The sequence below is a fragment of the Alosa pseudoharengus genome, unplaced genomic scaffold (genome assembly GCF_046254945.1).
Source record: "Alosa pseudoharengus isolate Yale_2024_CS ecotype anadromous, Long Island Sound unplaced genomic scaffold, YU_APseudo_1.1 YU_APseudo_1.1_scf_10, whole genome shotgun sequence".
In the NCBI taxonomy this organism is placed as follows: Eukaryota; Metazoa; Chordata; class Actinopteri; order Clupeiformes; family Clupeidae; genus Alosa; species Alosa pseudoharengus.
The window spans coordinates 30,062,132-30,075,668 of NW_027468565.1; the positions used below are offsets into that span (position 1 = coordinate 30,062,132).

General features: G+C 41.0%; 1 protein-coding gene across 2 annotated transcripts in view; it reads right to left on the bottom strand.

The window, feature by feature from the left end:
• bcl2l13 (BCL2 like 13) overlaps positions 1 to 12,940 on the bottom strand; it is a 47,070-nt gene extending 34,130 nt beyond the window's left edge. For both annotated transcript variants that reach the window (XR_012983511.1, XM_076269664.1), the window contains exons 1-2: positions 12,563 to 12,940; positions 11,543 to 11,697 (exon numbers count right to left, since the gene is read on the bottom strand). Coding sequence is in view for 1 of the 2 variants with exons in the window: in XM_076269664.1 (XP_076125779.1) it covers positions 11,543 to 11,669 (127 nt within the window). In the remaining variant the exon portion in view is untranslated. The remainder of the gene's footprint in view (positions 1 to 11,542; positions 11,698 to 12,562) is intronic.
• Between the last annotated feature and the right edge of the window lie 597 nt (positions 12,941 to 13,537).

A 13,537-nucleotide genomic window follows, 5' to 3' on the forward strand; every position in this document is an offset into this window, starting at 1 on the left:
GCCAAACTGCAATACACAAATAACTCGCACGGCTTGTGGGCGTACTTGAACCAAAGAGTATACACCTGTCGGGCTGAGGCTAGTAATTTAGCATGCGAATTCAGGTTGATATCTGCAGCACTATACCTTGTCATTTTTTTATTTGCATCATCGCCCTTATTTCTTCATTCTTTTGTTGCGTGTAGCTAATTTTTTTGGATATTTTTACCTCAATTCTTACACATGGTACCTTTAACTAGAGTCAATTTAATGATCGAGCCAGTCTCTACGCCAGACACTTCAGCTTTTTCTCTGGTTATGGTGAAGCTGACCGGATATCTGAGGCTTCAGGCATTACCGATTTACCATCATCCATCGAGTCTGGCCTCTGAAAAAAGCTTTTAAGGCTAGTCTGCCTGGGCCTGGCCATGTTTGAACCGTCTGACTCATTCATTCGTTGTTTATAACAGACGTTTTAAGCGTGCGCTTCATGCATGTTGTTTAATAACTTTCGGTAGACGGTAGAGCCTGTTCCTTTAAAACACCAAAGCATGGTGTATTCTTGCTTTAGCATAGGCCTACATTTTAGGCTTATTCTCAAATTTAGATTGTGTTAGGGGGACGGGATTAATAGCCAATTTCAATCGGACAATTTTACCGGAGAGATTTAATTTTGTTCATTTTTTTCCGGCCAATGTCCGGCAATTACTCCTTGCCACTGAAATGGTGTTAGCCTGCCAGCACCAGTCACCACAGGCATAGAAATGTCATATCAAAACATATGAGTCCTGTCTCTTTCAAGTGAAATTAATACTTTTTCTATATCCTTGCCCATCACAATGCTAGAATGTATTTGGTGGGAAGGGTGATTTCTAAGTTTCAGCCCTGCAAAATCAAAAAGTTGCCCTGACCTAAAGGGTTAATGACTTTCAAATATTTTTCTTATGTGTGTGTGCTCCAGTTAAGAGGACACTTATTTTAGTGTTAACATTTTGTGGATGTACCTTTTAGTTGCCTAGATATTAACAGTGTTCCAACCTGTTCCAACCAGTTCTGGTCTCCCAGCATGTGGAGGGGTGCAAAAGTTGCAACAGTTGTCAAGTTAAAGGCCTATAATACAAGTCAAAGGCCACTTTGGTACGGTAGCATTCCACTCTACTAACAATTACAACATAGCAATGTGGTCAAAATTGCTACTATTTTCAAAAATGATTTCTGTTGCAATTAGTTTTGGGTTGGGTAAAATATTCTCACAGATTGGCTGGACTAAAATGCTCTGTGTGAACTGTGCACGTGTATGGACCATTGGCACATGAACACAGATTGGAACATTACAATAATGTACATGAGCACAAATATGCAGTTTTATTCCAAAGGAGAATAATGGGGGAATATGTAATGATGATGTCATTGACCCCCAGAGGTCAGATACAAAATGGCTCCATGTCTCCTACGGAACTAGTCACATATTAACCCTTAGAACCCTAAGCTGTTTTTAGGGCATTTTCACTACCTTTATTCATAAGGATTTATTCTGGTCATTGTAAGTGCCACACACATATATTATATATTGTTTTTTTCAGGAGAGTCTAGGCTATTCAGATCTGCCATCATTTCATGTATTAATACTAGCATTGATTTTATTTTGATTTTTAAAGAATTAAAATATAAAAAGTGTATTATAAAAATTCTTATATTTTGACATGTATCTCACCACAGCAAGCTCACAGCTCTACATGCATTTCATGTGGTTGTAGGGCAGACTGTCCTGAATCGGGCAATATAATTGCCATGTTGGAGGGATACTCTGGGGCTGAGCAATTTACAGAAATATTTGCTGTGTGATTTACGGAAATAAATGCCATTTTTTATAGTGACCTTTCTGAGCTCCATATCTGTGACACGAACTGATCTGACCTGACTTGACCCGAGGTTATGTGTTAGCCTGCGTGCCTGTGTGTATGCTGTCATAATAATTCTCAACTTTTTACTGCATTGCCTTGAACAAAGTAAAGGCAAAAAAGGTGTTTATTTGTTGAACAAATTGGGATGCAATGTGAGCCTTGAATTGGATGCCATGCAGGAATTTGCTAGGATCGATCTCAAAACCGGAATATGAACATGCTTTGCCATAGAGAAACACATGATAGCATTGGATTATAAACATGCTTTGCCACAAGAACAGACAAAAACGTGGGGTAAGTCCAGCTATATGAAGTTATTATTTTGCTGTCACTTCGTCTGTTTTAAAACCCAGAAGGATGTACTTGGTATCAAATGATAGATCTGAGTCTCCTCTTTCATCTGACATGCGTGGCATATCTATGCGATCACGGGTCCGCGAGTAATTCAAACGAGAGTAATGAGTGTGCAGCGTTGGTTTGTGTACATGACGTTATTATTTTGCAGTCACTTCGTCTGGTTTTATAAGCCCGAAGGATCGATAAACATGGTACCAATGGATAGCCCTGTGCCTCCTCTTTCATCTGATATGCTTGCCATATCGATGCGATCACGGGTTCGCGAGTAATTCAAACTAGAGTAATGTGTGTGCAGGTGAACGCAGAGAAGTATAGACTGTAAATATGATGCAATTTGATTTAATTTCATGATTTTTTTAAATTTTCATACTTGATCGTACAGACAAGTGTGTAGTCTCATTGGAAAGCCCCACTTCTGCTCTGTCGTGCAATAAAGGTTTCATCTCGCTGCGATGAACCGTTCCGGAGCAATGTAACAGAGAAGAAGGGGTGTGTTTTTTGACGCACTTTGCGTCAATCGGGTTCTAAGGGTTAAGTGTTACATATGTGCCAAGCAACACAAGCCACAGACCATTTCCTTATATCCAGCACCAATGCGTTGTGGTACAGCTTCATACCTTTCATCTGCAGGACTTAGTAGATTTATCTACATGTTGATATAACTACTGATTCTATTATATTGACATTAATCAATCTAATTACAGTTAATTGCTCATACAATCTTACATATACCTTCAAACATGTTCTGAAACCACTTCAAATGCATGCATGCAAAACACAAACCGCATTGTAACATTGCTCATTTCAATCATGGCGAATCCAAAAATTCTACATGTGATGTAACATTTTGCATATTTCATATTTTCAACATATTTCGTTATACAGTCTGTGTTGAGACAAGAGGGTACGGAGTTCAGTGATATACTAATGCATATGTTGCGTAATGTTTTACAGGGACCTAGTCGCATGTAAAGGTCGATAGGCGACCACAGAACAAAGAGTTTCATAAAGACGAACCTTTGATCCTGACATGCCGGTGCAATGATTAGCATCTGACATGTCTGTGCTATGATGCTAAGCTTAGGGATACACCATGTATTGGATTTCTGCCAAATTTTGATATGCCGATATTCATCAACTCATTTTTGCTGATAGCAAAATATAAACATTATGACGGATTGCCATCACTACGGTTGACTATATGCTCTGACTGCCATATCAAGGAGCCCAGCGCTTTGGCGTTGTGGTCAAGCTGCAGGTTTAGTACCCCAGAGACCCAGGTTCGAGACTAGGTGGGGTCACTGCTCTCTCCCTTCGCTACACACGTCTCTCTCATTTCCTGTAAGGGGCTCTCCTGTACTAGGAACCCTTAAAGGTGTAGGTTTTTGAACATTCTAAGTTCCGCAACAATTGAAGGTTCTAAAATTCTATGTTGAATTCAATGAACCCAGATATTCTTTAGAATGTTAATTTCCCAACATTCCCGTCACACCAGTGTGATGGTACTCCTTTAAGGGTTAACTATTTACCAGTACTCTTTTTGTGAGGGTCTATTTGTTGCAGAAACTAAATCCAGAAATCTAGACAGTCACTCTCATAATAAATAAGAAAATTCTTAACTTGATGTGTAGATGTATATGTGATTTAACATATGACCGTTTCAAATCAAAATGAAGGCATCATCCTATTTTAACAGATCTGCATGATGCTTCCTCTGCAAACCTCAGAGTTTGTGCTGATACAGCGCATGCGGAACGTATTCACAGCACTACACTTTTTCCACATTTTGTAATGTTTCAGACTCATCTTAAAATGGATTCAATTTTTTTTCCCTCATCATCCTACTTCTATCAATGGTCCTTCAGATGCTTCTACAACTTGATTGGAGTCCACCTGATAGAAGTAGGATGCACCAGAGCTCAATGGCAAGTGTCATAACAAAAGGGCTGAATACTTATGTAAATGGAATATTTTATTCTTTTTTTATAGAAATTTGCAACACTCCAAACACTTGCTTTTGTGCTGTGTTGGGGAGTAGTGTTGTCACGATACCAAAATTATGACTTTGATACGATACTTGCCATATCACGATGCTCGATACTGAAACGATACTACTGCGAAATCCTAAGATATCTGGGGAAAAAAGGACTCATACCTCCTCCAAGTGTATTGAGTCATTTGTGTTAAATTCGGTGCACTTTGGTAGTGTGCAGGTCAATTCTGGGTTCTAAACTTCTAAACTTCCTACATAATTATTATTTTTTATAGTCAGTAAAATAGTAGGCCTACTTTGTGTGATTAAGTCCTTTATTGTTTGTTATAGTTCATTTACATTGTGTTGTGTTTTGGCAATAAAGTAGCTTTAAATAGCCAAACTAGGCTAGATCAAGGTCAGTGTTGAAATTACTGCATGCAAATCACTGAATGCTATGCGGAGGGGCCTAATCTTTAGGCCATCTGATGTACAGTATAGGCTACCCTAGACCTTCCCGTGTTCATGGGATTTCTTTGACAGTTGCAAAGGGAAAAATGTGAGGATAGTCTTCTTTGCGCCCAGTGTACAAGTAGGCTACGACGTTCCAACCACTCAGGTCCTCGTCAGATAGGCCTTCACCATTGCCTGTTGCAATATATCTGTGTGCATTCCTACATTACGTCTATTTCTTTGATAACATGATTTGCTACCACGTAACAATAAGCCGCTATTATTATTAGGACTCGACACGCTTTGGTTGTATTATATGCTGTGGGTTTTAATTAGCGCATTTCGGGTAGCCTATCCTACATCTGGACAATAATTATGACCGCCGCTAGCGAAGCTAGCGAAGCGGTCATATAGGGATTTTTTTTTTTTTTTTTTTTTTCCCCCGTCATCTACTTCCTGAATTTTTGGTCAACGATACCCGGGACACCGAACCACCGGGACACATGAAATTTGGTGGGTATGTAGCCCCACTAGACTTTTACGGAAAAATTTCGTTTCATCCCCGGGGGCCACTCCACCCCCGTGCTGGGCCCCCCGAACCGCAAAAAAAGCAGTTTTTCCTAAATAACTACCTGAACCGTGGCACTGAGGATGAAGAATATTTTATGGTATGTTGGTCTCAAGGGCCCACATCAACCTGGCCCATAATCACTCATTTGTGAATTGCACCCCCCCCCGGTAAAAAATGAAAATGCAATATTATTCTGCTTTAATTGCCCCTATCTTCAGTTAAGATGTTCAGAACTGCACCAAATTTTATGTGTATGATTGACCTGGCATTCTCTGGGGGTATGCCAAGTTTCGTAGAATTTCATCCATGGGGGGGGGTCTTAAAAAAATTAGGTTATGTGTACATTTAGTGACTGTACACTCATTGGCCTGTAGATGGCGGTGCACACATATACACATGCACACACACACAGGCACCCACATACTATCGGTATTAGAACGGCCGATACATAATTACAAATTCAGTAGGATTAAAAGAAAGCCATAATAAATATTCATCACCATCATCATGGCTGCATTTCCAGTATTGGCGATAAGTAGTCGTTTGTCCACTAGATGGCGCATCGTTGCAGTGAGACGTAATTTTGTTGGAAGTTAAAAGTGGGTTGAAAAAAACAATGGACGCTTCCTACAAGGACTGTAATTTACCGCAGAGAACGTCTAATAAGGATAGGACGATGTTCACATGAAATTTAATTCCCATTTCTTCTTGAAGCCGACATAAATCTGAGGATGTTTATCGGACATGCTTGGTTTTTACTGCAGGTACGTTAATCTTATAATATCAATAAGGACCTAGGTAATGTTACCGTTAGCGTTGGTTGAGTGATGGAGGCCAATTTGATTGATTGCATTTGTAGAAAACTAGAAATGCGGATATACCAAGCAAATTGATATCTTTCGACTGTCATTTGTTGCACGTGCTACAAAAATCATTCTGTGCAATGGAAGATTTACCAACGTTACTGATACAGTTTTGCCTATACATGCGTGAGACTAAGACGCCTGTTTCGTTTTCGTTTTAAGTGCGTGCAGGGTGTGTGAGAGGGGAATCGATGTGCTTTGATTCCAGCTTGGTAGTTGTAGTCTGTGAAATTAAAAAGCACGTGTGTGTGAAGTATCCAAACAATGACACCTTCATTTCATTATGGTTGCTTTAGCAACACACCTTAAGCTACTGTGTAGTGGGACCCATTTAGAAGTGGCTACTTCATTCGTGCTTTCCTTAACTCATGGAGCTGCATGAATTTTATTACAACTTTTCGCCACAATATGGCAGTTTAAGTCCGCTTGATACTGTAAGGTGTAAGCCATTGGTTTCCAAAGGAGATTTTATTTGTGTCGCCAGCATAGCCTATTGACAATTTATGTTGTAAATAGGCCTACCTTATAAGCCTACCTGTAGCTTAGGGAAGCTTACAGCTTTCTATTAGGATCTAGTTTGTTAGTTACAGTTTTGTCATAACTCCCTGATGCATTTTTGCATTTAGAATAGCCAGAGCGTGGATATCTCAATCGGAAAATTAAACAATATCGGGTGCCATGGACTAGGCTGGGTGAACCCAGCCTGATCTGCCCGCTATTTATTTTTTGATTTCTTAAAAGATTGAGCTTGGTCTGGTGAAAGCCAGACTAGCCATGGACCTCAGTTACACAATGCAAGGGAACATGAATCAGCCTATATTTGCACGAACAATAACGGACAACAGTTCTTCAACTTTGGCCCGTTAAAATGTGTCTTTGGCCCGTTAAAAAACAGTCTAGCGACGCATTTCATCAAGGCCCATTTGGACATGTCAGTTATTTGCACCACTGGTTACATGTAAAACAGCATTTCGTTTCAGACTACTGTTACTTAATTTGTGCATTAACAATAACGTTTCAGACTACTGTTACTTAATTTGTGCATTGACAATGAAGTATTACATGAACTAAAGATGACTAAAATCTTATGTAGAAGAAGAAACATTCACAAAAAATCCATCCATCCAAAAATGACCTTTGTTTTTGATAGCTGTTGAAAACGGCATGGAACTGACAGAGATGTTTTTGTTCACAAACAAACAAACAAATAAATACATAAATAACATTATGCTGATACCTTTTGCTTTTCCCAAATACAATGTAGCCTACAGGTGTAAATGACCTTTCATCAATCAGTTGCCATGGATGAACTGTGATGAACTGCCCTACTTGTGATTGTTTAGAGATTTTAAAGGTTTTATAACAATGCTACATCTTCTTTGGCTAATATACAATCTATTCAACTTTTCAGCACCAGTAGGCTACTTTCTGTGCAGCCGCACACACACAATCAGGCATGCCAAACAAGCATACACAAAAGTTTCAAGAGTGGGGGATGGAGTAAAATATGGAGACAAATTGAAGTGTGATTTATTTTTGCGGAACAGCTGTACAGGACTGAGTGGCGGTCATATTTTGTACCGCTATGCGGTACATCTAGTTATTGAACAAATTGCAGTCTACATGCCATGACAAATATTACCAGTAGTACTGACCGAACATGAAATAGATTGTTTACAAGTTATGGTATTGTTATTCTGGCGTGAACATTGCGCTTTCATCAGTTAGCACCCAGCTCGTTATGTCTCGCCAAAATGATTACAGTTTTGAAAGATCGTACCGTCGTATCGTATACTATAGACTATACTACTTAAACGGCACCGACAATCAAAAAATCCAGTGGAAACTAGATGGCAGAAGTGTGTAGGCCAATCTGCCCACCAGCTTTTTCTACTTTGTCACCTACAGAGTTTGACAGGTACGATCTTTCAAAAACGCCATGATATTTCCCATAGACATTTGACGACCGAAGGTTGGATGGATACGGAAGTTAGGAGGCGGGACTTATTCTGGAGAGGTCTATAGCGTAGAAGCGACTGTGAGACTTATCAGCGTCACGGGTTGGCTTCGATGTGAGTGGTTTAAGTAGCACGTCAATAGATGACGGACAAGTGGCTTATCCAATCATATGCAAGCATTTTTTGATTAGGCCCAGCCTTCTGAAGCAACACTAGTTTTCTATAGCATATTCGTTAACCTGTCGTTCTTTGAACTCTTTAAATATGTTGGGATATGTCTGCGAGGTGTTTAGCCAAGTTCCATGCGTAGGCTAGCCTATACTTACCTGACAATAGCCAGATGAATTTCGCTCCGCCTAGCTCCACTCATCCATCTGGAACTGATCCATTGAAGTGTTGCTTCAGAAGGCTGGGCCTAATCAAAAAATGCTTGCATATGATTGAATAAGCCACTTGTCCATCATCTATTGACGTGCTACTTCAACCACTCACATCGAAGCCAACCCGTGACGCTGATAACAGTCTCACAGTCGCTTCTACGCTATGTCACATCTATGAAACTCCCGCCCTGCGTCCTGATTGGCTGAACCATAAAGTCGGTTGCAGAAATCACTCTCAATGGAAGAGGTCCCAGATGGATGTGAGTGAAGCTAGGCGGAGCTACAGTAAGCGGAACGACATTCATCTGGCTATTGTCAGGTTAAGCCTATACTGCTTTTAAATGACTTTGAAACATATTTTACAAACGGGCCTCTGTGTACCTGATGGCTTGCCTTCACTATTCGCGATGTATGCAAAGTAGTTGCAGATTTCTCTGCACCTTTTGTTTTATTCACAAGGCCTAGAAGAACTGTCGGCAAAGAACTATGTTGACGTTGGCTGCGCACTCACTCACTCAGAGCTGCCTGCTTGACACGCCCACTTGCCTAGATGCGTGCAAGGAGCAGTGAGAGCAGCAGTTCACACAGACGCAGAACGTTATTATTTTAATAAAGTATCGATTCTAAAAACGTCGGAAATCGTATCGTTTTTTGCGTGAAGACATTGTGATACCTTTTTAGTATCGATACACCGTGTTGGGAGTATTGTGTGTAGATTGATGAGAAAAACCCCCCCCATTGAATCCATTTTAAGATGAGTCTGAAACATAACGAAACGTGGAAAAAGTGAAGCACTGTGAATTCATTCCGTATGCACTGTGTACACTTCCTGATTTATCTGCTCACACTGAATATACAACTCATCTAATTAATACTACTCTTCCCAATGTCGATATTCTACGGATAGTATTGTGCATCCCTAGCTGAGCTCCTATGCAAAGGCTATGGACACCCTTAGGGAGGCAGGCAGCCTCTTATGCCTCCACTATGATTAAACATCAGAAATACAATGAATAGACAGCAGCATACTACTCCTGTCTGACTTTCGAGACAGAGCCATACTGAGCAATGAAGAATTCCCCCAGAGCTCTATTTTTTGAGGTTTTCTCCGAAAAATTTGAAGTGGAGGGAAACAATGGTCGACTTACCACAGAATAGCCAGCTACCGGTATTTCTTTTTTGTGTGAGCAAGTACCGGTAAGTAGTTTTATAGGTTTAAGATTTATTGATATAGCACATTTTTATAACTCTACTGTGAGCAATACAATTCTTCTTCATAACATTTTTTACCCTGTCCACACACACACACACACACACACACACACACACACACACACACACACACACACACACACACACACACACACTTCGAGGGATAATCCACCAATGGAAGCCCCAGCACCCAGAATAAACATGCAGCTTGAGGGGTGAAAGTGTGAGCAGGCTAAAGCCAAAGAGCATGATGGGAAAGGGCAAAACACACAGGCAGGAAGGCAGACAAAGTCAACAAGCTATACAAACCAGATCAGTGCTAAGCTAACCACTACTTAGTCAGCACTTCTAACTAATGACTAATAAGCATGACTACCACAGCAACGTCTGTCTAAACATTCCAATATGAGAGAATATAAGCTACAACTGGTAGTGACTGGTAGTGCAGCTTGGATGTCTTTTCTTCATACTGGTGTGAAATCACTCTGGTCTGCATGGCAGTGACTCTCCACTTGAACAGCTCATCCCCTGTCAGCGTCAACCTCAGAGAACCCGACATTCTTCTCTTGGCCGCTGACTGAACCACAGAAGCATTTCTTACAATCTGGATGAGACCGAAGATAAATGCAGACCAAAAAAAAAACACACAGGGACAAATGTGCGAAATCATTGTGCCTGTTTCAGATGTTAATGCTTTGCTAATAGCGCCTTAAAACATGGCCTATATGAACAGACCACACATTTTCCATGGCAAGTTAGAAGCTCCAGGGAAAAGTGTGAAGTTTGCACAAAGACATGGAAGGAGAAGCATTAACAGTGAGAGGGGCAGAGAAAAGTGCCTACTACGAGATGAGCTTCAGGTCTGGTAGAACCTGATGATAGCAAACACAGCGTAAACGGTTACAATCTTAACACATCAGCCTCAAAGAGAGACGTAGAGAAGAGTACCACAGCCCTTTCTGCTTGCCAACCAGCGTTACAGAGTAGAGGTGGCGGACATTTGGTTGGCATTTGCATGAAAGTGCCAAGACAAAGGTACAAAACTAGAATTGATTCGGTACAAGAGGTCCGATGGCTCTGTCTTTAGCTCCTGTGAGATTTTGATAAATAACCAAATAACCTTCAGGCAGTGGACCGGTGAACCGTGTTAACAGGGACAATCTGCATACCTCTTCTGTTTCCTATCCAATAAATTCAATCCATTCCCTCAAACCTGTTTCATGACAAATACCAGCTCCAGGCCATAGCCAAACAATAGCAATGTTGTGATATGATAGAAACAGCAAGGCTGCACATGCATAAGCCCACTAGGAGTCAACCCTTTAACAAGAACTCATTAGGACTGTGCACATAATGTTAACGCTACCTGCATTTTTGTTGTCTATACACTTGTACTCTGCGCAATGACAATAAAGTTGAAACAGGCACAAACTACGCAGATAGATAATTCATGAGTGACTGTCAGGCACAAACTACGCAGATAGATAATTCCGGATTTGGATTCCTCTGAGTTTGTGTGTATGTGTGTGTGAGACAGCAAGAGAAAGACATTTTGCATGCATCACTGTGGTGTGAGACTATACACAATTCAATTGTTGTCATATTAATGTTATCACAATTATTATCATAGTACTTTTAGCCGTGGGTGTATGGTGCCTATCTATCTCGCTCAGGGCAGGGTCCTTAAAGTTCTTCACACATAATATATTGTTTTGAGAACATCAAAGTCCACAACAGGATCTACACATCAGACATGAGACCTTGTCCTTGCACCCCTTTCTTAGTTGTTGAATGTTGTGTGGAAACGATTATACCCCTGGGGACATTAACGACTTCAAAGGTTTCAACATGCACCACCACCATGATCAGTTGTTAGGGGGGTGACATGCTTACCTTCTGCAGAGGTGGGTCGCGTTGCTGACGGTCGTAGGGCAGGTGGCAGGCCAAGGTAACTGAGGACAACGTAGCGAGTCTCGTAGCGGAACCCCTCTGGTACTGTGGTTGGTTGGACCGGATCCATGGCAGCTTTTTCTTTATTGGCAGCAAATCTAGGCACATGTACGGGCAATCCTCAGGTTGTTGTCAGTCACAAAAACGGTCACAACCCAAACGCACATGAGGCCGTCTGAGACCACATGGCAAAACAGTAAGATAAGAGTAAGATGACACAAAATCTCACTAAATTGACAAAATTTCATTCAAATGTGTTCGCGCCGCATCATGGGGAAGTCAGTGATTACAGCTGGTAATGGCTGTTGAAGCAATGTCTTTATCAAACTCTCGCAACATAATTTTAGCCTGCACATCACCAGGTTAGCACAGTACGATGATTAATTCTTGCCATGAACTATCCACATCGGTGAGGAGGGCAACCCCCCACCACCACCACCACATAAATGCCACATACACAAAAAAAAAAGATTTCCGTATCGTCCAAACAATATTATGCTTTGTTTTCATGCACGCAATTTATGACAATTGCACTGTTAATTGACCACACAAGCAACACACTGGTTTATCCAAATGAACTTGGGCGAGCGATAGCACTCGACCATGCTGAACTACACATTGAGGTAGTTTGCAAGAATCTGCGGTTAACAGCTCTGGATATAATACTACTCAATGACATGCCAGACTGGAATGAACAACACCAAAGAAGATAAAGCAACTTTATATCGACAGCTCGAACGGTCAGTATTGCAATTGACCCACAAACGGCACGAGTACATTGTGTACAGAAAGCGCTCATGCTTCCAACTCTTATTGCACTGCTAACCACACCTACCTCGCATCGCATCTTTGTGGGATACCCTGGCAATTATGCTTAAGTTTAAGCTGAATAACAACTTTTATGCGTTTGCATGATTAACCAGCTAAACATGAGCATTTTGCGTTCACATAAGCACAACTTACCCCCTCTCTTCAATCTCAGGTCCAACGTGCGCTGAACAAAACGTTAGGAAGCGCACACCTACTTCCTCCACATGCACAAACGCGAGTTTGGTGACTAGCTGGTATGCTAATGGCTACTTCCACGATGCATTTGCGTGCAGCAGTCCCACTATGCAAACAGTTCCAGCAGTCATTTGCCGACCCCTTTGAATTGTCTTGCAACTACTATTGTCCAGCGTAACCATGTAGCGCAAAGGGCGAATGTTTTAAAGGAAGGTCAAAGGGCAACTCATTTCACTGGACAAATAAAAACACGCCGATAGAGCCGTTATCACTTCACTTTATGAAATAAAGTATACATGAATGGAATACAAAAAATTGTAGCCTCTTGGCAGAGGCAGAGGATAGGCCTACACAGGCAGTCATCAATTCAACCAAATTATTGCATGACGTGCGTTTGCGTAGCACGTCAGCGTAGAGTGTCAAAGGCTACAACTTACATAATTTACGACGCAAGCAATGAAAAATAGACATTGAGATGGCTTTGTTTCAAAATATTGGTTGATCACCTTATTGTTTTATTGTGCACTGTAGGCTAAGGCTATATTGTCAGAACAGGCAAAGTTAAATTTAGGCAATCCAAAGGCAATTTTATTTCAGCATAACGACTCTTGAATTATACCAATGACCAACGGTTCATTCAACCAACCATTTTGAGAATTCCCAATCCCTTTCTGGATCGCTACTAAGCTGACATGCTGTCAAATACACTAGTTTCACTGTCTCTGACAAAATGAAATAGTAGCCTAAACTGACACACAGACATTTGCTTCCACCTCGTGGTCAATATTTTTATTACAATCCAATAGCGCTGCCAGGTCGCTCCATGGTGGTGATATTTCACCTAGAGCACATTTAAAGCTAGGGGAGACCAGGGACAGTTGCAACAGGGGATGGTTGCAACATGTCAATTTTCTCCTATCAGAAACAAGGTAG